Source organism: Gouania willdenowi, chromosome 16, assembly GCF_900634775.1.
Source record: "Gouania willdenowi chromosome 16, fGouWil2.1, whole genome shotgun sequence".
In the NCBI taxonomy this organism is placed as follows: Eukaryota; Metazoa; Chordata; class Actinopteri; order Blenniiformes; family Gobiesocidae; genus Gouania; species Gouania willdenowi.
The window spans coordinates 29,662,127-29,687,428 of NC_041059.1; the positions used below are offsets into that span (position 1 = coordinate 29,662,127).

A 25,302-nucleotide genomic window follows, 5' to 3' on the forward strand; every position below is an offset into this window, starting at 1 on the left:
ACAAGAAAATTTATGTTTTGCATTTTTGTTCCATACTGTACCCAAAATTAACCAAACCGTGACCTCATAACCGAGGTACACACCGAACCGTGATTTTTGTGTATCGTTACACCCCTAAAATATTCTGATTAAAACTATATAATATGTTCCTGTTTTCAGGGTCGTGGAGCTATATGTTATATATATTCTAATTATCATTAAATATCATGATTTCATTACACAGAATCACACAATCTCAAACAATTGTATTCTATACTTTCACTTTATCAAATATAATTCTAGTTCAAATAAAATGCAGTAGAAAAATATCTGGGCTCTCACATCTTGTCACTTTGTGCATTAATCCCGTAAAACAAACATGATCAAAAAGTCATTCTAGAGAAAAAAAAACTGTGATGTAAAAATGAGCTCACGGCCCAAAAAAGGTTGAGAACCACTGCCTTAAACTAATACTCATGAGACAAACTTTACAAATATAGACCAACAAAAACCTAGCTTGTCACAATTGTTCTTATATGACACATTGCAACTTAACTTCTCTGTTTTTTTGCTACTTTTCCTATTTTTTGTATTTCTATAGATCTGTGAAAATACAAAAGTAAAAACAATGGATTTCATTAAAAAGGCCCTGAAAATACATCAAAAGTCTATTTTACTCTACTCCTATTCTGTATTATATTAATAGAAATAGGAAGAATATTAATAAGTTGAAAAGCAAAGATACAGCATGGCGTCTGCTGTAGTTTGTTGAGCAGTGATGGATGGAGGAGCATTAATAGGAAGTCAAACTGCACTTAAGACAATTTTTCATCCCAAACCTTAAAAGATCTCATACAATCATTCACTGAGAATTCAAATAAACACTTGAAGCCTTTCATCACCATGTGAGCGAGTGAGGCTGAGCAAACGAGGACGATCAAAATGCAGGATACATTTTATTTTATACTGCAACACATTTATTTATAAGTGACGCAACAAACATTTCAGAAATAACAACCAGACAGCATTAAAGGTTGGTAACATTTAATTCATAAAGTCATCTGGTGTACAATGAAAGCTCTTTATTCTTTAGCGTTGGATACCAAACAGTAAGAATAAAAAAAAATGAAAATTAAAAAAGCAGTGCATTAGATTGCATAGTTTGTTGAACAATGTGAGTCATATAAATGTAATGAACAAAAGGTGAAAACTGTAAATAATTTGAAGACAAGCTGACTGATCTTCTCCAGGTGGGTATTTCACAAAACATAGATAATTAATTAAGCCAGGCTTATTCCAACCAGGCTAACAGAATGGCTAATCTTATTCTGCTGCTAAATCAGAAGTGTTTTCAAATCATATATCAAAGAGATTCTTAACATTTTTATTGTTTTTAAATGGGGCACAGATTGTAAAATATTGTATGCTAAAATAAACAGCAACTTTTTGCAACAAACCACATTTAAAAAAATGTAAGTGATTTTTTTTTTTAAAATTTTGACCAGATTGACAGCAAAATTTGTGATGTAAATTTTTCTTATAAAAATATAATGTCAATGTTAAATCAAAATGTTCAATATTGAATCTAAATCCAAATGTTAAATATAAATGTAAAATGTTAAATATAAATCTAAATGTCACATTTAAATATAAATGTTAAAACTAAATATAAATGTGAATATGAAGTTATTTCAGAGGAAAACACCTAATTCCTGATCAGCAAAACATACTTAGAATATCAACAAACTTTTTATCCAATAGCTTAAGTCAATTAAATGATGTTTAATTGACTTAATATTGACATGTTGCATCGTCATTTTTCTGTGAAGGTGTAAAAATGAATAATAAATGATTAACATTTTTTAATCAAGTTGTTCCCGACAACTTTACCAGCTAACATAAACTCTTAAGTTTTTTACATTTTTAAAATGAAATGAAATTATTTTTTTTTTAACATTTGTCACAGGCTGCAGTTATGAAAGATATACTTTTAGGTTAGGATAGGCTACACCAATTTTACCTTTAAATAAACTGTGAATGTAAATATTCAGTTGCCTAATCATTTATTTGTATTGAGATTTTTTGCAGCATTTTTCTCACTCTATGAAGACAGCATCATGTTTTTTTTTTTTTTTTGCCAAAGAAGACTTTCATTATTATTATTATTATTATTATTATTATTATTAATAAAAATTTTTTAATCCAAAACAGCCTTTACAGCTCAATCAGCCCAGGCATTATTCTGTTATCCTGGATGTACTAATTCCACTTTTGTGAAATACCTCCCAAGTCACCATCAGCTTTACACTGATACATGTTTCTGTGAATGTGTTGTCAGATTGCAAGGCACAAATATACATTTACAGAAATAATTATTGGGAGTCTTTGAGAGAAAATCTAATTTAATTCCAGAAATTATAACAATAAAAAAGCAACAATGAATACTTGTGATTATACTCAAGTTTGAAAATATAGAAAAGTACTTCACAAGCCAGGAAAACCATCTTTGACCGTAAACACTCTCATCTGTCACAAAGCTCGGTGTTTTTTTCATAACAAAGGATTTCTACCACTGACATCAATCAATCAATCAATCTTTATTTGTATAGCGCCAAATCATAACCAATGGTATCTCAAGGCACTTTACAGTAGAGCAGTCTTAGGGACGGACTCTTCATTTTATGGATACACACATATGCATATATACGTATATACACATACATATGTATCCCACACCCAACATGAATTCATCATGGCGGCAAGGAAAACCTTCTGTTCTGACATCTCACATTACTTTGTGATAAAATGTGAGCATGGTCCCAGTGGTATCAGACTAGCTGGCGAATGAAACGGCAACGGCCGTGTAGACGATCCAGAGGATGATGAAGCCGATCCCAATCCCCAGAGCCACGTGGTTTAGAGTCCTGGCCGTCCTGCTGCTGCGCTCTGCTGCCGCCTGGTTCCCCATGTTGTTGGCCTCACGAGCCTGGAGGGAAAAACACACACAATACACACATTTAAAAAAATTTAAAGAGCCACTTCAAGAACAAGAAGACACAGTCATCAACATCGCCCGACAGATTGGTTCTCATTATAACTCACAACCTTTTGCTAAATGTCCTAAATTTAAGAACTTGGATGTATACATAAGTAAATATTATCACATCAGAATATAAAATCTTAAACGATTTCTAAGAAAAGCTGTTTTCTTTGAAGATACCGCGAACAGAGTAAAAAAATGAAAAAAGGGCAATAACTCTGGAAAACATAATTGCGCACTTCTCATTTTCGAACTCCATCAAGGTATTGATACCCTGAATCCACACACCGAATTTGGTTATCCTATCTTTAACGGTTTCTAAGAAAAGCTGTCCCCTAAAACTCAGACGGACGGAGGGATGCACGCCGCACGGATGGACGGAGCTCAAACCTATATCCCCCTTCCACACTTTGTGGCGGGGGATTATAAAACATTTAGTTAACAAGATGGACTGTATTGTTATTTTTCAGCGAGAGGACTATTAATTTCAGCACTTTCTGAGCAATGTTGCATGTTCTCCTAGCCCACCAATAGGACTGTGTTTTTCATGAAAAGGCACATTTATTTTCATGACAAAACGCACACTGTGGTGAATCAAGCATCCACTGCCAAAGCTGAGTGTACGTGCAGAAACTTATGGAGGTAGATTTGTGTCTTTATTATTTCATTAAAAAATTATATATATATATATATAAATTAAAAAAAAATAACTTCAATTTTTTTAAAAAATCAATCAAAGAAAAACAGCGTAGAGGGACATCTAAAACCATCTGGTTTGTTTAATGTCTTTTTGTTTTATGGTGTTATATATTTAATCTCTTCACTCCCTGATAGCACACACACATCTCGCCAACGTCGGCATGATGAATGAAGTTGCATCGTATTATGAAGAGCGTTCGCTCATTGGGCAGACGTTGCGGAGACATCGGCCGTTTAGCCGACATTTGGACGACATTTGGACGATGGATTAAAGATGCTCAGCGCAGCCTCTACAGCTTATATTAACCTTTATTTAGCTCGGATCATTTAATTAGTATAAATATCTCCATATTCATATTTGAGTATTTATTTAAATCTGATAGGAATATGGCAATATCACAACAACAACAATATTCTACCACTAAATAGTTGATTATGTGTGGACAAAATAAAGGGAGACACAGTTCATGATCATAAATGTATTTTCAGCAGCAGAGCCAAAAGAGCCCCAGCACAAAAACAGCTTCATGGAGGTGACATTTTATAGTTCTACAATTGCTATCACTGATTTGGGGGGAAAAAACAAACAAAATAACGCATTAGGAGTAGAATGTCGACGCACAATCTGAGGTCGACATCTGTGGGACGTATGCGTGCTATCTGGGCTGTAAAGCACTGGCTGCTAGCTGTTTTAATGTGCTATATAAATAAAGCTAACACTGACATTGACAAACGCAATTTTTTTAGTTGCAATTTATTTATTTTTTGTGTGCATCTAAACACTCTTTTCTTCATTCTTCATTGAAGTTATTTTTTGAACACACAGATGAGCAGTTGTAAACTTAGCTTGAATTCAGCATCTGACTGCATGGGTTGGGTTTAGCAGCGACTGATTGGGTTTAGCTTCAGATGAAATGATTCCTACTAACAAAAGAACAAGTCTGACTGTAAAACACCAGCAATTCTGCACAGCAGGAGCTTCTTCCTAAACCACGGCAATAAAAACCAGTAAACGAAGTCACATTTTCCCGTAAGAGGAAGTGGACGCCTGACTTTACTGAACAGATCCCAGGCAGATACTGCAGTTGTCTTTTCATTATCACTATTATCTTATCTTCAGCTGTGTCTGACAATCTTCAGTAGCAGTTTAGTTAAATATTAAAAATTATGAAGGAATGTGGTCTCAGTAGATTTTTTGTTTCTTCTTTTTTTGTGACACACTTTGATTGAACAATATTTGCTGGTCATCTCTTTGATCAGAGAATTCAAAATAAACCTGTGTTGTTTGTGTCTTGCACGTTTTCCTGAAAAGTATTTATTTTCAGGCTTCTTTGTGAACAGCTCTCTGATTGGCTGCTCAACATGTTTGTCACACACAGGCAGACAGACAGTGTGTGTAGAGCAGAGGTCTTTCTGAAAGTGTGAGCAACTTCAAAGGTACTAAATGATCCAAAGGGCTACCGGTTTGTTTCATTTTAATTACATGTTCCTATTAACTAGCCCACTAACTAACAACTTTTTTAACTAATCATATGTAAAATGTAACAAGTTTTTAATATTTTAGAAAAATCCACTTTGCTTCTTTTAAAAACACAACTTATTACAATCTGCAGCTTTTTTTAACAAAATCCTATCTGCAACACATAAACAAATTTACCTCAATGTCACAGTGAAAATAAACATTTAAAGATGGTTAATTTAATACAAAAACGTATCAAGTGCAGTATGTACTCTATTAAAGCTCTGACTACATCTGTCGCCTGTGTTTATCTCTGGGAGTAAAATCAGATTTTAGACTAAGGTCATTGGTTAATAGTGCAAAGAAAACATCCCGTCATTTTGCATCTTCATTTTCTCACAGTAAAGTGTGATGACTTCACTAGTTCTGGTAATTTCAACATGATGCAGTGAGTGAACAGAATCATGTGCTGATCTTACGTCAGACTCCAGTCTTACTTCAGCTGATTCCTGGAACATTTATCATCATCTTTACTCTACATCACTGCCTTTCCTCCCCCTCCCTCACTCTCACATACATGAGCTCTGTTAATGGACACAGATTCAGTGTTCACCAGTGGTGTGTAACTATTTAGGCAACCATGACTCATGTATTTACAAGGAATTGGCCTCTTTCAGCTGCACCTACACTCTGAAATAAAGCCCTGTGTGGTTGTTGGCTTCAAAGGTTGCCACAGCCAGTTTTTGAATTGCTTCCTGTGCAATTTAATGTACCAATAAGAGTTTGTAGACTGAGACACAGATGGAAGCACATGATGCATGATTTACAATCTGAGAGAAAATGTGTTTGTGTGTGTGGTGGAAACAGATTATCAGAGTTCTACTAGTACTAGGGGTGTTAAATATTACCCTTTTGCGTGTATCCGATATTATTAAACACTACATTTCCAATTTCTTACAGCAGGCCAATCAATATAAACAAATAGCCCCACATAATTTAAGCTCAGATAATACATAGATCTCCATGGAAATAACAGGTTAATGCTACTTTAATGTGGTGTGTGGATGTATTCCACAAATAAACATCATCAGTGCTCAAGCTCAATAGTGTGGCTGCAAAAACATAACAATTGTTTCTGTTCCACTTTTAAATAAAACTGCATTTACATTCGGGAAACAATTCAATGCAATGTTTTTGATTAGGTTTGGTTACTTCCCGGTCCAATGAGAAGTATTGAACCTTGTTAGATAAGAGGGCATTTTTTGGAGTGGTTCCGTTTCATTTCAACTGCAGGAAAGTCTGTTCTTCATCATTCGATAAGTGTTATAAAGAACCCAGTTATGTTATAAAAGCTAATAAAAAGGTGATATATTAAACTAAGTAATCTGTGCAGAGGAATCATGTTGCAATAATGAAGCCGCCTTAAATTTGGTTACATCTGGATTTGTGCAAAAGAAGAAGGACCTTTCACAATAACCGGCTGATCTGGGAGGGTTTTTAGAGAAACAAAGCTCCAGTTGATGGGAACTTCTTCAAAACTGGACAAAGGATGTGTCTGTCTCTGGTTTTTCAGTGACTGCTGCTATGAAATGTCAGATATCAGCTTTACAAGTGTTAATCGAAAGTTCAAGCCCCTTTCCAAACCCTACTATCTCTCACGTTGCCAAACTTCCTCGTTTTTAAGTGTTGAGTGTTCCTGGACTTGTTTAACTTGTTTAACTGATGATTTTCACTTTTTTCTCATTGTGGATAAAAGAGTTAAAAAAATAAAAAATCTGACAACAAAGTAGACTCTGAGTCAATGACACTTATCTGTGCCAGTCAACAGACATTATCAACACCAAAACTGACACTAACATTAAGTCTTATTTTTAACATTTTGTAATTTAATCTTTTATTTCAAAAGAGTGCAAGTGACGATACAAGTGTGGTGTCATAAAACTACTTGTGTGTCATCAAGAGTTAGACAGAGCAGGTCTTGTGCAAGAGTAGCCAGGAGGTTGGGACATACTCGCATTACATTGTATGGGGAATGTGAGTTAGATAAGGTTGACCTTCATTAGTCTGTCCCACTGAGGGGAAATTTGGGCTGTAACAGCAGAAAGAACAATAGAAGAGAAAAGTGCTTCACACAGTGGAAACAAATTGGATTTGATTCAAGGGAAAATGCAAAATAAAAACAAGAAAATGCTAAGAAAACATGTACCTGTGAATATGCAGGATTGTAGCCAAATCTAATTTCTGTCCTTAGTCCCTGGCTGGACCTAAAGTCAGCCACATTACCCACACAGTACATTTAATTCAATGCATCACCAATATCCAAGCATTCCCAGTATACCCATAATACTGATGCACCGCCTGCAACGGTAGAAGCTGAGGAGTTTGAGGAGTCTTTGAGTGCGTTAATTTTAGCTAAACAAACACACCGGATGGAAAACTAAAGCCCAGTTGTGTTCAAATTGTGCAAGAAAGAGTTTGTGAATCACCGGTCTTCTAGCCTCCAGTGGAGGTTTTCCACCTCAATGCTAACTATGTAGCAGCTAGCACGGACAGCAGTCCTTTGGATAACACACTAGACCGAGCAGAGAGAGTGGCCCATACGATACACACTGGAATAGATGACAGGGTTCAGAATCAAAATGATTAAATCCATGAGTCCACTAATTTACAGCACTGTGCTTGATTAGTCTGTTTTATTTATTTTATATTATCTGAAGGAGAGAAAAAGCAACAAGTTTGGTGTTCATGAATTGTATTGCTCAGAAAATTGTTCTTACTGTTTATGATGTGCTAACTTATATCACTACATATGGACCTGATGTTTTATTTCATTTCTATTTTCTATTATTTGGAAATTGACAAAAGTACACATCAATTTCCCCTGATGGTCTAAACTAAAGGTGTCAGCAGGCCTTGGGTCTAGTCTCATATACAAAGGAATGAAAATGGTTCAAGTCTGTTAAAAACAATAAATGACTTTATAAAGCCACTTGGTTTTTGATCTACCACAAAATGTAGTTGAAATGAAAATACCTCAAGTTGAGGACATTTCTCAGCAATTTTTAGGTGAGACTAAAAAGAGATGAATTAGATTATTTAATCACAGAGCATAATTAATTAATTGCACAATATTTTTTATTTATTGACAGCACTAGATGTATCATTTATCAGTTATTTTTGGAAAATAACATACACAGTTTTTGCTACATTAAGGATCCTCAGCCATTCTGAAACATTTGTCACAGCAGATGCGAGTTGTTGAGTTTGTTTTTTGTATGAACATAAATGACAGCGTCATCTGCATATAAATGGCACTGTATATTGGATGGGCAGCTAAATAAACAACGCAAGAATAACAAAGGTAAAATCATGGTATGACAGAGGTGTGTGTTGTGTGTTCGGCCACTAAAAGTGTGACGCAGAGGACATTCTGTGAGTGTGAAGCAACAGTTTAGATAAAGAAGAGAGATTAACTCACTTCCAGAAAATTCCCAAAAAAGGCTCAAAGTTCAGTCAAATGGCAAAAAAACTATGATAGTGGTGCAACTAAGAAATCTTTCTATATGTTCAACTTCCCAAAAAAATAGCGGACGTACAGTAAATTACTTCCTATTTTCTCAAAGTGATGATCTCAGGTTTGCAGTTTTAAAACTGGTCATACAATATCACTTTTTTTTATTCAACACACTAATAAAGCTTAAAAAGGAAGCTCTTAAAACTACAACAGTTTAGATGTCTACTATATTCAGGATACTTTCTCTACATTTAGGAGAGAATAAACATAGCTAAATTTGCCAAAGCAGAAATATTGGTGAAAAAGCAGGAAGTCCACACTGTTCTTTGAACCTTCCAAAAACATTAGCATTGACGTGAATTAGGCAGAAACATTGGATTAATGTGTGACTACACTGCAGTACTCCTTTGGTGAGTTATCTTCTCCAGCTTCCTGTCGCTGTGGTTCAGCCTTCGACACAGACTCAGTTCCTGCTGCTGCGTTTTACAATTGTTGGTTTGATGGTGTTGTTTTTCTACTGCAGCAATATGAGAACTAACATCTGCCACTGATTTCTCTTTGGGTACAATAAAGTATTGCTTGGTTAGCTAAAGGGCACTTTGTAACTTATTGGCCACTGATCAGACAGTGGAAGATTATTTCTATACATTGATCACAATTGTTGGGAAACTGTTTCTGGATGTGTCGCTAACTTTGAGTTGTGTTGAAAGGTTTGCTATGAAGCAAATCAAGAGCCTATGTCCTGTCTATGGTATGAAAACACCAGGAAACAATGAAAAATCTGTATGTTCACTGACAAATATCAGAGAGTAATAGTTGAATTAAGTCTAAAAGAAGTAATCTAAACAAAGTATAGCAATGTATTTGCCCTTAAATAAGCTGTCCAGTAATATTTAATGTTCAGATTTGCAGTTTTGAAAGCAAACTAGATCTTGTTTGGTTCACTTTAACTGTTGTGACAACAACTGTAAACCCACTTACCATAATCCTGTTACCACTCTCTCGGTAATCAGATTTTATGGTGTTAGTCTTATCTGTCATTAAAACTGAATAGTCACAGCTGTTGGCCATTTGTCACAATAGGAGCACATTGTTGCAGCAAGAACCTTTTATGGTATTTTGTTCTTGTCCTAGACTACTAATTGTAGATTAAATTCACTGTCTTCATATCTATTTCTATGCTCCTAACAAAATCAAATTAATTATTTAGATAATATTACACACACTTAAAAAAAGTTATTGTGGTGTGTGTGTCAGCAGACAAAGAATATGGTTAGGGTGATACAGGAAACGGATTTGCAATGAGCAATTGTGCATATACTAAGTGGCACTGTGGTCGATTTCTCTTCTGTTTTTTTTTTTGTTTTTTTATCCGAGTGAACGGCTGGAATAAGGGAGTGTGGTGTCTGGGCAGCAGCACAGACGCCAGCTGAAGGAAACTGTAGACAATAATGAGAAAGCTAAAGCAGAGTGTGCTTTAAATTTATGTGGGCAATATTTATTAAAAAAAAAAGCCTGACTCATCGGACTGTGAACCTGTACCTCAGGCAGTTATGTTCAGCAAAATGTGAATTAAAAAAAGATACAAATCTTGTCTGAAAGAAGTAGCAGAGGCAAACCTAGAGCTGGGCGATATATCGGGAATCAAGATATATCGAGTTTTCTATTTAGGCGAGACAGAAAATTACAATATCGCCTACATCGATATATATATTTTTTGTAGCTTATTTTGTTTTAGGAGTCACTACTTCTCAGAACAGTGTTAAAATGCACACTTTCACTCACACATGCTGTCCTTTATAGGAGAAAAAGCCAAAAATGGTACATTATGTACAACTGTTTGTTAAAAAATCAGCCTGGTCAGACTTCATTTGAATTACAATTATTATGATTTCTATCGTATATCGCCATTTTGAGAAAACATATTGAGATATGAGTTGTGGTCCATATTGCCCAGCCCTAGGCAAACCAAGCACAAAATCTGACCCATGGAATGACCGACATGCTGAACTAAACAAAAAGACAGAATTTAATGATTAACCAAACAGAAAACAAACATCTACAATTCCCAGGTTGTCACTAAAAATGGAAACCTAGCATGGTTTGAGTTAGCATTACTTCCTCCTCCCCCTACAGTATGCTCCTATTGGGGCTCCATCCAAAGCCATACCCCCACAAGCTTGAACGCGCATCTGATACAAAAATAACAAATTACCCGAAGCAAAACAAAGAAAGAACTGTCCAACAGAAGGACGGCAACGTCTGTAGCACTTTTCATGCCTTTCAGATCCTTATTTGTGCTCCATATTTCTGGAAATGGTGTGGGACAGCTACAGCACCCCAGGCCAAAAACTAGTTTTACTAGGGATGAAAAGATTAATCGTGAGGCAGTTAAAAATCGATTCAAAGGTCTCACGGTTCACTTAGATACTCTTATTTATATTGTTTCTTTGATATGTTATGTTTCTTTAATTGTTAAGGCACAAAATAAAATTTAATTTGTACTTTTAAAAAAAAAAAAATATTATGCAGTTTTGCATCGTTTACTGTAGAGCCAGAATTTAAATTAATAGGCTTCTTCTTCATTTGTACTATTTCTTTATTTATTTCATTCAGGATTTATTTTTAATTAAATTGCATTGTTTTGCATAGTTTATTCAAGGGTTTTGATAATGAAAGATAAAAGAAAATAGTACAGTATTAGGGATGTAATGATTCACTCAACTCCCGATACGATTCGATTCACGATACTGGGTTCACGATACGATTCTCTCACGATTTATTTTACAAAATGGGACTGTAGACAAATTTTTTTTTTGGGAAGAAAACCAGAAAATACTGTATTATTTTCCTTTTATATTTCATTGTCAAAAGAATCCCTTGATAAACTATTCAAAACAATGCAATTTAACTAAAAATAAATCTTGAATGATATAAATAAAGGAATAATAGAAATGAAAATTAAGCCTATTAATTTAAATTCTGGTTCTATAATAAACAATGTAAAACTACACAATAGTTCTTTTTCTTTTCAAAAGTGCAACTGAAAATGTATTTTGTGCCTTAACAATTGGACTTAAAAAAAAAAAAAAAAAACCGTGATTGGCACTGATTTACGTCATATTTGTTTGGACCAGCAGAGGGCGCTGGTAACACAGTGGTCGGTTGGCATGCAGAAATTCTTGCAGTGAAGAAGAGAAGCTATGCTAGCAGACAGAGCTAATAGAAAAACGTGACTTTTACAGATATTCAAGTAATATTACAGATATTCTTTCGGTGCTAAAGGGGTAATGAATCATTTATTAACATATTTAATAGTAGAAGGCAGCCAGAAAGAAAGTATTAGCAGACTCCGCCCGCCGCCTACACTTGTACACTTGCCCTCTGCTGGTTAAAAAAAGTACTGCGATTCAATTTTCAGAAAATCGATATCAACCGTGAATCATACCTATGAATCGATTTTTAACTGCCTTACAATTAATCGTTACATCCCTATACAGTATTTTTATTCTTATTTTCGAGGGAAAACAAAATTACATTTTTCAGTCATCATTTGTCTACAGTCTCATTTTGTAAAATAAATCAGCAAAAAAGGGGTTACAATATGCTGTGGAGGGATATATTCAACGTATTAAAATAAACAACGAAGAGGACATTACAACTATCACAGCGAAAGCATATCGGACCATGCTCCTGAGGTGCTTGGTAAGTTTTCTTATATTATATTCTTGGTAACTTCCTTAAGCTTAGATAAGAGCGTTACCACAGCTAATGGGGATCTTAATAAAACAAAATGTTAGAATAGCTAGCTAGCTGAACTGACAGCTGACCCAAGGCTAATAAGATAGCAGCTATTAACACTGCTAAGTGGTAACAAAGCCTGTGAATATAGATTGGGAGACTTGTATGCTTTAGGAGGATGTCGACTGAATTATTGATAGTAATATAGTAATATGATAGTTGCTAATAACTGTATACCCCAGTCGTCACAAGGTGACGACTGTGATAGGTTTAAGTTATTGAGGAATGATTTAATATTTTCAGGGTTATGGTTTATATTTGATGAGTAAAGGTTTTGGTAATAATCATGAAAAACCTTATGTCCTGAGGTGAGTTTAAAGTTATTTTTGAGTTATTAGAAATTGCTCGGGTCTGGGGGACAGCTATTCCCTCCCCCGATACAATTCAATTTTTATCGTTATTGCAAGACCAATATTGACTATCGTACTGAATCGCGAAATATGTGTATCGTCCCACCCCTACAAACAGGTTAAGCATACCATAACATTGGTCATAACAGACCTCTCAAATTAAGTATCAAATCCTGGTAGGAAAATCTATCGTTATTATGATGATGACATACAGATTTACAGATACCATTTTCTGACCCACTTGCCCCTTTTCAGTGTCACTGGGGTCTGTTAGTGCCTATCTCCAGCTTTCTTTGGGTGCTATAGGAGAGGGTACACCCTGGACAGGGCACCAGTCCATTGCAGGGCAACATACACACAGACAACCACTCGTACTCCCGTTCACTCGGCCGGGGTACCCGGAGAAAACCCATACAAGCAGGGAGAGCGCATGCAAATTCCACACAGAGAACTGAAATGTCCACCCGTGGGCTTAAACCCAGGCAGACGTGCTAACCACTATGGCACCGTGCGTTAGGACTGCAATGTTTATCGATATCAAATCGCAATTGAGGTTTTGACTACTGCAAGAGCGTAACCTCAACAGATGAAAATTTTTTCTTCTCTCTGGCGTTTGAGTGATGTCCACCAATTAGAATGGTGAAGCCTTGCAATCTCAAGTTCAGCTGGAGCAGATAAAAGGTCTGAGTTTCCATAAAGCAGACCCTAAAGTGTTTAGACAGACACTCTGTGATTCCTCCAGAAAAGGGCACTGTCCACATAAAACCAAATATTTTTGTTCTAATACAGGGCAATTTGAGCAAGAATATGTTTTTTGACAGTCTACAACATGACTTCCTTCATTCATCATTTTAGCAGTTTATGCATTTAAATGTATCAAATATTAAAATCGCAAATCCAATCGCAATCGCAATTTTGGTCCGAAAAAAACTCAATTAGGTTTTTAGTCAAAAATAGTGCAGCCCTACCGTGTACTCGATAACAGAAACCTTTGCAGCTAAACCACTAAAGCTCAGAGAGAAACATTTAAAGCAAGCAAAGCAAAGCCAAACACTTCAATCTTAGAGAAATGTTTAATGCTGAACTACACTTCAAATCCAACAATAAAACAAAGGATATACTGCTTTTAATTATCTAGAACCACAAGGTAATTTACTTCTCAAATCAATGATAATTCATTCCTCTACCTGTGTTACCCAAAGCTGCATATCCAAACTCAGCATTAGACTGATTCCACAGTCTAAGCATCAATTTTAAGATGACACAATGGCCTTATTTTTTTTTGTTTTTTTTTTTAACTAGTAGTTTTGCTGTAACTTTGTAAGTCATGTAGTTTCACACTTAAAAGTTCCATAAGGTAAAAAAAGTGAGTTATGGCAGCTTTTAATGCCATGGTTGGTGCCATGTTGGTGCAGTAGCTCAACTTTCACTGGCATACCAATTATATTTAGGGCCTCTTGATGATACTCTTGTGTAACGTTTAACATACTGCACTCCTGGCAAAGTAAACAGTTATTTGTGAAATTTGGAGTTTACTGATGAGAGCAGAGCATGATGAAAAGAATGCCCACTTCGGAAAGCAAAATACCAACAAATCTTTTTAGCTTTTAAAAAAATGTAACTAAAAAAGTGTTATTGTTCTGAAAGTGTGTGTATTTAGATTCGGTATAGGACACCAATCTATCACAGAGGGAGACAAGTTGGAGAACCAATGGGAGATTACGACCAAGGGGAGCGTCTTTAATGGACCTGGAATTTTGACCTCAGATGAATAAAAAAAAAATAGCACTGTGCTGCTATTTACCCTGGACTGAGTGATAACACATTGACCAGTGCAACATGTGTGCCTTACCAACACTTTTCTGGGAGAATGCTGGACTAACTGTGGGACAAAACACATGGAAGACCTAAAAATAGAATGAAAATAGACGAGCTGTTGTCAAAGGAATGCCAGCACACAGTTGTCCTCAGCATTCAGAGTGACACAAACATTTGAGGTAACTATAAAAAATATGAAGCGAAGCCAAGTGGGATACAAATCCACTTGTTTAAAAAGTCCCAAAAAAGGGTTGAATGAAGATTCTTCTAATCAAAATCCTAAACTGGATTAAAATAAAAAATAACAAAATGAATAAAAGGTTAAGCCTAACAAGATCAAGAAGACCAAACCTCCGCCAAGCGCCAAATATCCTCTTTGCCAGATATCTGGACCAGTGATCCTGACCGTGGTACCATGATCATTCACACTTTAAAGGCTTTGAAGAAATTTCTATATACATTTAAATTGCTACAGTACTACCAAATGTATGGACACCCCCATTTTTTTGAAGATGTGCAATGAAACGCACAATCTGGATCCAATCCAGGTTGAACTCAGTGTGGCATTTGAGGAACCAAAAACAACATTAGAGTCAAATTTCATAAAGATCGGTCAATTATAAACCGAAATTAGAAATTTAAAAATGTCAACAATGATAAGGATTTTTTGATATTTGAAAATGATCCAGTATATTGATCTTGATCCCCTCCAAATTTTTAACTCACTGACTGCCAAAGTCGTCTAAAGATGTTTTTTGGTTTAGTAACGTTGACTGCCAAAGACGTCTAAAGATGTTAATTGTGTTTTTTGGCTGGGGTTGCTAGGAGACAGTGTTACGAAGCTCTCGTGTGAATATATAACTTGTACCATGATGTAGTGACCGACTGGATGAGAGATCACCAGTGATGAGCAGAGCTCAGAGGGAGAGGAAAGGAGTTTGCAAGACAGAAAGTAATGCTACGAGAGTTGATGCTGAAGTTCCCAGCAGCACACACTCAACCAGAGCATGTGTGGAACTAAGTGGACTATTGAGAGTGTCGGGATGGTGATGGAAAATGATCAAAAAATGGGGCAAGCGGTGAGACTCGGCATGTCCGGGATGAGGAGGAAGTTACGTGTGTGGAGACTGACGGCGTAGAGACTTGGAAGACGGTCAAAATACAGTAAGAAATCCATTCAATTATGACCCAGATAGCAAAATAATAATGATGTTGCATTCAAAAGCCCGGTCTCAGTGTTGTTTTTGTAGTTTTATAGAAGGAGACCAATGTTGAAAAAGATTTAGCATCTTAGAAGTTTCTACAGCTGTGGTAAAAATTATAACTATGTGTACTCACACAATGAGGAAGAAATTAACTGTTTTTAAAATCTTCAATTATTTTGGGAAACTTTAAATGAATTGTCTTCAGAAAGGGAAATGACTATCTTAGTGTTAACCCTCAATACATTCAGGGTAATGATTCAGAATTTTGGTTTAAACAGAACCCAAATGTTAAGCTTTGATTGCTCAATGTATGGGCTTATTATCTCCTTCTCCAAGGACAGACAATAAAGTCTATGTATTCTATATTTTCAACGGTATCAATTTATTTGTTAACTCCACCAGGTTGCTAACTCAATTATTTGTCAGTGAACAGTCTAACATTTAACTAAAGGACATATTTTTATGACATTTTCGGGAAACATCTGAAATGGGATAAGGAACAAGTGATATTGGCGGTGATCCGGATCAATACTGTATTGCAAATTTGAGTCACTTTAGAAAAATGAAAAATCTCTATGTTTAGCTAGTTTTCCAATACATGTTTTGGTGACTTTACTGCTTATGCTGTAGTCATAAATTCAATTTCACTTCCTGTTTTGAGAATACAACAGCACAGCCATATACTAGAAATTTCTTTCAAGTCTTTAAAGTGTGAATGATCATGGTACCATGGTCAGGATCACTGGTCCAGATAACTACCAATATCTCACAAAGAGGATATTTGGCACTTGGCAGAGGTTTGCACTGAGTGCTCTTGTGTTCTGCTTTTCTTTCACTTCTACTAAGTGTTTATTTAACTTGACATTTCCTGTCCAAATTTGATTCTGTTGTTCTGATTGTTGTGTTGGGCGTGGGTAATGCAACAAGCCTCACTCTGTCACCTCTGATTCAACACATTCAAACAAAAACTGAAACAAAAACTGATAACTTTTGTACATTTGTAGCTAAAAGTCTGAATATTGTTCAGATATAACAAGAACCTAAATTGTTTTTTTTTAATCTGGGTTCAACTGTGCTGAAGATTTTAAAAATAAAACTTACTGAGATGGAGTAGACGAGGGCAGCGATTCCCAGTGGCAGACAGCAACAGAGCATAGTGAAGATGGAGTAGCCCAAGTAGTCATTGACAGGGTTAGCCAGCGGGCCTTGAGTCACGTACACAGTTGGCTGGACAGTGACTGCTGCACCGTAGGGCTGAGGTCCCCCAGGGTAAGGCTGAACTCCCCCAGGGTGAGGCTGCTGTAGGTACGCTCCTGCTCCATACTGCTGTGGGTATCCATAGCCCTGCACAGGGACATGGGACACCGTCAAGTCAAACCGTGTGGTGGTGCAACCTCGGCACAGGAGGTTGTTGAAGCAGCAAGAAGTCAAAAGGTTTCTCCATAGTTTTCTCTTAAAAACAAAAAAAAATCTGGCCTCCTATTATGTTATCCACCCCCCCAAAAAAGAGATTTTGATAAGTGAGCTTTTGATAAAACAGGAAAAGAGATACAGAATCTGAATCACATACACTTTATTTATTTATTTTTTTTTTTTTAAAGATGCTCCAGAATATTGAATGAAAAGAACAAACACTAAAACATAGAACAGAGAGGAAAAAAGGAAGAAAAGAATACATCAATAATTAAATAAACTACTGTTAATTAAATAGAGATTAAGTGCACACCTCCAAGAAAAAATTTTAAATAATAATGATACAAATATACAAATATAATACAGCTAATACAGTATCTGAATTAACTAATAATACACTTTAATTTGGACATCTCTAATTTTTTTTTCTTTTTAATGGTAAAGGAAAGATTTACGAATTAGAGCAACTCGTAATGCTTTGTGTGTTGTCAGTCCCTATGCAGCATTTTCACGCACGCACACACACAAAAAAGAAAAAAAATTCAGGTGCAGAAAACATCTCTGTTTTAGTATATATATATATTTTTTTTATTATTATTATTTATTTATTTTCCATATCGGTAAACCATGTGGGTTGGAATTATTATTATTATTATTATTATTATTATTATTATTATTATTATTATTATTATCACTATGTAGGCCAATGTCCATCCATACTACAAACACTTGCTGATGAAACGGTAAAACACAACTCTGACCTGCGGAGGGTACCCGGGCCCGGGCTGAGGTTGTCCTGGGTAAGGGTTGTCCTGATAGGGCGGAGGGGCCGACTGCCCCCCAGGGTTCTTCTCGTTGCTCCATGTTTCTGGTCCTGGTGGGGCGGTAGCTACAGACTTAGTGGGGTCCATGTTCTATGGTAAGGTCCTGTTATGATCCTCTTCAGTGTTCTCTGGTCGACTGACTCAGCTGTGGGACTGTTAGAGACACGTTTTATAACCACAGACCAGACTGCATTTCATCAGACACAATGACGTCAGCATCACGCCTCTTCTATCAGCTCAGCTCTGAGCTTTCACTACTGTTTAAAAAATATGTAAAAAAATATGTTTAAATTTAAAGTATGTACACACTTGTTAACTGTATGTGATTTTCATTTCGTTAAAATATTTTGAAAAATACATACAATGTAAATTTTCTTCTTCTTCAAAATAAAAATAAAATAAAACAGGTAATATCGTTCATTCATATCTAAAACAAAAAACAAAAAAAAAAATCACATCAAAAGTGAAACAATAGTAAGCAAACATTAACCAAGATGCCATTCATTCAGAACAACAAAAACATAAATAAAAAATAAAATAAAATAAATAACAACAATAATAAGTTGAGGTGTGTGTGTGTGTGTGTGTGTATGGGGGTGGGGGGATGGAATCCACACATCTAGTCCTACACATCTGAACTCCTTTTTTTCCATTGTACATTTTCACACGCTCTGAGTGTCTCTCCACTAAAGCCACTCAACTGAATACATTTTCAGAAAAACAAGTTATCTTTGGTCTCATATGAATAATTTGCATCATTACTTTCTTGATAATGATATCATTACACTCACTGCCTTTCACAATTCATTTACATAATATTTGAAATCCTTTAAAATGCTATAAAATATAATAAAGCAAAAAAGAAAAAGAAAGAAAAAAAAGTTAAACATGATTGAAGAATTTACATTGATGGAAAAACCAAAGCTCCTTTTAAATCTGTTTTCGACTCTACCATTGCATTATTTCCTGTTAAAAGCCTTTACGTATGTATTATTTTTCTATTTTATCATTGTTTGTTCTGCGTGTGTCTTTATTTTGTTCATCTGTACAGATTGAACTTGTGGTATGGATTTTAAAAAGCCATCCTATATATTTATCGTTGTATATGACATTTAAGTGCAGTTATCTGTGTAAACTGTGCACCTTTGTTCAATTAAAAAAATTAAATAAAATAAAAAAGGTTTCATTAGAGGACTGGGTTTCTGGTCAATTGAGTTTGGTTGGATAAAGTTTGGATTAGAAATAAAAAAAAAATACAAATAAAGGTTTTTTGTACAATCTAATTTTAATTTTTGCATGTCAATTATAATTGATAAATTCATAATAAAAAACGGAGCATTGTTTTTGCACATTTTTGAATTTTTTCTAAATAATGCTTGTTAATTTTGGACTTGCTGTTAGGATTTTCCAAATTATTTGCAATTTATCTTTTGAGTGACCTCTGATTTTAAACATTAATTTTAATTTGTAATTTTTTTAATTTGTATTTTTGGCTAAGTTCTTGATTGTCAGTTTTATTTTGTTAATGTGGTTATTTGTTATTGATTCTTTGTCCTTTTTTTACACTGGCACTTATGAAACAAAGTAATTTGATTTCCTAAACGAAGAATAGAATCATTCCACTACTAAAATGTATTCAGAAACAGCTATTCCATAATGTCCCGCTAGATGGCAGCATTAGCTTTCTAAAGATGTAAACAAAGAGGCTCTTTCACTGCAAATGTGCTCAAACTTTCTCCTTCCTCCCATGAGGAAAGTAGATATCCTGTATTTTAATGGGGTTTTTAAGTTGCATAAACATCAGTGCCATCTTATTTCTACATCTGTATAATGCAAATAAAAATGATAATTATTTTGGAATGTAGCTTTAGCAGTGGTTCTCAAACTTTTTTTTGGCTCAAATACCCCTTTTTCTTATTTCTGAATCCAAGTACCCCCTATGTTCGACTACAAAATTTTTGCTTGGAAAACTATATAAAAAAAAAAATCATAGAGCACAATGATGGAATGAACGAGTGATAACACACATTTTAAAAGAATCTCATTTTGTAAATAAGTGGAAAGAAACAGTCTTTAGTGCAGTGGTTCCCAACCTTTTCTGGATCGTGACCCCATTTTAATATCAAGAATTTAATGTTTATGCTCAGATATTTATTTTTTTAAATTTTTTTTAACTGCATTTATATTTCACAATGTGAAAGTATAAAAATACAGTTTTTTTTTTTGAAGATTGTGTGTTGTTTTAATTGAAAAAAAAAAAAAAAAAAGAATAAAAATTAAAAACTTTCAAATACCTATTTTGATTTTTCAGAAATTTCAGGCAACCCCAAGGTTGAAAAACACTGATTTAGTGGCTCCTGAATAGATTTATTGCTATAGTTTTTTTTTTTTTCATCTCATGACCGGGGTGGGACCAACACTTGGTTAATGTTTCACTCTCTCACTCTCAAGTACCCCCTGTAGTGCAATCACTGAATTTGAGAAACACTGGGCTATAGGATCAAAGGTTGCCAGCAGTCCCTTAAAAACTGAATCGTCCCTTATTTGATCACAAAACTGAAAATGTTTGCCATATTGAATACAAATTCTAATAGTTACTAAAAGCTAAGATGCTGCGCCTTGCAGCAAATATTACGTCATTACATTCATTTTACTCAAATGTGTGGGGGAAGCCTTAAAGCAAAGAATGGAGAGAAAATAAACAACAACAGAATTTGTTACTTACTTACTTACCTACTCTGTTGTACATTACTATTACAACAGAGGTTCTCAACATCTGGATCTGGGCCCAAAATTGGGTCACTGTCCTGTAGGAAGACATGTCCTCCCTTCTCTCTCTTACTACCCTGAACAATTGGCCTGCAGGGCCTTTAAAAAACCATATACCTTATTCCCCCCTTTATCTAAGGAGGCTACAGGAATTTATGACTGTTTGCTTTTCCCCTGCTTCTTGAAGCACACGGCAGAATCTTTTCCCTTTGTTTTCTGCTTAATTAACAAAAACAATGACTAAAATTACCTCAAAATTGTTTACAGTTTTTCTCAATTGCTAAAACACTAAACCCTATTGTCTGAACCAAATGCTCAGTTGCCTGAACCCACTGATTGAAACAATCACTCTTTTGGCAAAACCATAAACACTTTTCACCTGTATAGACACAACTTGCCAACACATTTTCATTGTGATGCACCCGTGCTGCATAATGGTGAGCACAGGTGACAAAAGTCAAACACAATTGAAGCACAGGTGTCACCACTTGAACACAACAACTCAAAACTGATCACACTTGTGGCTAATGATGTAAGGGAAGAGCACTGGTTTGTGAGGCCCTACAATGGATAGAAATCTGAGAGGAAGAGTTCGTGTGAGAGGAGGGCGAGGTGGTCGGCGCAGACAAAGAACAGTAATATCTGATGAAATCAGAGCTACTGTGATTGACCATGTTCTTGTCCATGGTATGAGCATGAGGGAGGCTGGACAAAGGGTACAACCAAACATCAGTAGATTCACTGTGTCCACCATAATCCGAAGATTTAGAGACGAGAACAGGTAATTACCTTTTTTTTTGACATTATAGTACAGTATGTAAATGTTGACAGCAATTACTGTATGACATACTATAGAGCTGGTAAGTCCCGCCCATCCGTAAAACCCCACTGGACCTCTAGATTGAAAAACGTCAATCTGGCAAGCCTGGATACGGCATGCCAGGGGTTTTTTCCCCCGTTGCCTGGCCAGACAAAATGTGGCCTGTGATGTGGATGAAGTCCTGTGGCCTGACCCAGTACGGAGACATGATGCTGTGGCTGAGTAATGCACTGTATTTGTATATTTTTGTACTTTTTTACATGGGCTTACTGTACACAAGTGGCAAACGCATAAGATCCGTGTAAATGCATAAGATTTCTGTTTTCTCTTTTTGTACAAGTGCTATGCACAGGTTCTTTGTTTTGCAACATGCATTTAGCCTACAGTGAATAAACATTTATTTCTCCAGTTTCATGTCCTGAGCATTGTGTTTTCTATTTTTCTACGTAGTGTTTATTGACTGTTCAGTAGTGTTTTTAATTCTGATTGACTTGGGGCATGATTTGACAACACAGTTCAGTTTTGAGCACAGATTGAACTGTTTTGAGGTGAAAGTTTGGTTTTGCAAGAAGAGTCTGACGTTTTGTGAATGTAGCTTGGAAATTGTGTTTTGTGTTCACAGTTTAGAGAAAAGGAGAGCAGGTTTCAAGAAATGTGTCTTAGCAATTGAGAAAAACTGTAATGCAATATCGAAATGCAATTTTTAGCATTAACTTTTAACATTTGTCATTAACTCTCTTTATTCACAGGAACTCAAGGAAGACCATTGTCGATCAATCTCCTCCTTGCCGCGATCTCCTCAATGCCTGATCGCTAGCAGTGTGACTCTGAAGTGCTGTATGTTTGCAAGTTTTTTCCCCGACAGGGGCTGGTTTGACAAATTTCAGAAACACTTGGGACTTAAAAGCGTTTCTCTGCACGGAGAGGCCGCCTCTGCGGATACCGCTGGAGCAGAGGCATATGTGAACAACAAATTTAAAGCGATCATCAAGGAAGGGGGAATATAAGCCTGAACAAGTTATGAGATGAGACTATGGATGAGACTGGAAACAAATGCCCTCTCGCACCTTTATAGTGCAGGACGAAGCAAAGGATTTCAGGCCCAAAAAGACTCGTGTGACTCTGGCTATGAGTGGAAATGCTGCAGGCTTTATGATAAAACCAGGGCTTATTTATAGGTCAAAAAATCCTACAGCCCTAAAAAACAATAATAAGAATGCATTGCCTGTTTACTGGATTCACAACGCAAAGGCCTGGATGACAAAAATGCTCAATGTGGATTGGTTCAAACAGTGTTTCATCCCGAAGGTCAAGCACAACACCCTGCAACATCTTGTTGAGGCTATAGACTCAGATCAAGATTTCTCACTGAAGGCCTACTGGCATGAATACACCATTGCATCATGTCTTCAAAATATTCAGAGGGCAGTGTTTTTAAAGAATATATCTCATTTAACTTCACATAAAGCATATCTTGTCTTGTATCAAACTGTTCAGGAAATTATGATCTCGTTTTGAAGGTTATAATCTAACTGTGTTCTGAATTATATGCATATTTCTCTTTCCATTCAAACTCATAAGAACACACCCACCGACAAACCACAACCCATGAACCACCCAAACAATCTAATTGGTCCCTGAAAAAACGTCGATCAATAGAAACGCTTAAACTCCGATAAAACCGAAGCGCAAAATTCAAATTATTTGATCATTTGATTTCGAAGTGTATGTATGTCTCCTTGTATGTTTTTATTTTCTTTGTAACCTCAAAGTGTTTTTGTCATTAGACTTTAAATAAGTTTGCACATCCAGAGAAGAAAAACCTCCTGTTCCAACTCAACCAAGGACCAGACTTCAAGAACCAAGCCTGAAGGAACTGAACACTGAACCACAAGAACAAAGCCTGCACACGCTGAACAAAGAACAGGCCAGTCAGTTCTAACACAAGTCTGAACCAGTGGAAACCTGCTGACGGAACCAGGTCCAAAAACGAACCCTTTCCGACACACTCCAGCGGTCCTGAACCACGCTTTGCTGCTTCAGACTCCTCGGCAGTCCGCTCTGCCCCAAGAGAAGGACTACAGACATCAGAACCAAGGTACTCTGGATCTCAAATTCTAATCAGGCCTAATGTAACTACAGCCACATGGTTTTGATCTCCACACTGATCTTATCATAGCTGTCTCTCACACACGCACGCGCACGTGCACACACACACGCACGCACGCACACACACACACACACAATAAACAGCTCTCTCAGGCCATGGATGGGGAGTCCATCTTTCATACACAAGGCATTTCAATGTGCTTTACATGATCAAAAAATGCCACAGAAAACATTCAACAGCTTAAAATCAATAAGAACATTAAAGTCTGCAACAAAAAAAAAAAACAAATTGAAATTATAAGTAAAAACAAAAGTCATCAACAAACACATATAATCAACAACAACATGACCAAAAATCTCCCTCTCAACCATACGCAGTAGTGAAAAAGAGTGCATTTAACTTTGATTTAAAAATGTTCACATTGGATGCTGACTTCAGCTCTGCTGGCAGTTTGTTCCACTTCTTTGCAGCATAACAACTAAAAGCAGCATCACCATGTTTACTGTGAGCTCTGGGCTCCACTATCTGATCTGTGTCCATAGATCTGAGAGACCTGCTGGGTTCATACATGACTAACATCTCACTGATGTATTCTGGACCAAATCCATTCACAGAACTTTAAAGTCTATTCTGAGGCTGACTGGGAGCCAGTGTAAAGATTTTAAAACTGGAGTAATGTGTTCTGACCTCTTTGTTCTGGTTAAGACCTGAGCTGCAGCGTTCTGAACCAGTTGAAGCTGTTTGATGCTCTTTTGGGGGATTCCTGTCAGAAGACCATTACAATAGTCCAGTCTGTTGGAGATAAAAGCATGGACCAGTTTCTCCTGATCTTTCTGAGTCATTAAACCTTTCACTCTGGGGATGTTTTTCAGGTGGTAGAAGGCTGTTTTTGTGATAGATTTGATCTGACTGCTGAATGTCAGATCTGAGTCTGAATCAGAACACCAAGGTTTTTGACTTGGTCTTTAGATTTTAAAGATCGAGACCCAAGATACTTGTTAATAGCAGTCCTCTTTTCTTTGTTATCTAAGACAATCACCTCCATCTTGTCATGATTTAGTTGAAGGATGTTTTCACTCAATCTGCAGTCCTCCTAGTCCATATTCAGAGTGTCTCTCTGAATTCTTTGAGTTTCTCACTGATCTGGTGCTGAGCACTGATAAAGCTATCATAGTAGGTGACTTGAACATTTACGTTGATAATGGGGCGCACGGTGGCTTAGTGGTTAGCACGTCTGCCCCACAGCAAGAAGGTCCTGGGTTCAAGCCCTGGGGTGGACTTGGGTCCTTTCTGTGTGGAGTTTGCATGTTCTCCCTGTGCTGCGTGGGTTTCCTCCGGGTACTCCGGCTTCCTCCCACAATCCAAAAAACATGACTGTAAGGTTGATAGGAGTCTCTAAATTGCCCATAGGAGTGAATGAGAGTGAATGGTTGTCTGTGTCTGTGTCGCCCTGTGATGGACTGGCGCCCTGTCCAGGGTGTACCCCCGCCCAGCGCCCTGT

General features: G+C 36.3%; 1 protein-coding gene across 1 annotated transcript; it reads right to left on the bottom strand.

Annotated features, from left to right (window-relative positions):
* Positions 1–1,116: 1,116 nt before the first annotated feature.
* On the bottom strand, positions 1,117–18,391 carry LOC114477412 (proline-rich transmembrane protein 1-like). Its single transcript, XM_028469671.1, has 3 exons — positions 18,040–18,391; positions 16,967–17,209; positions 1,117–2,965 (listed from the first exon to the last, which is right to left on the bottom strand). Exons 1-3 carry the CDS (start codon positions 18,187–18,189, stop codon positions 2,813–2,815), a joined length of 546 nt encoding a protein of 181 aa, XP_028325472.1. The 5' UTR covers positions 18,190–18,391; the 3' UTR covers positions 1,117–2,812.
* Between the last annotated feature and the right edge of the window lie 6,911 nt (positions 18,392–25,302).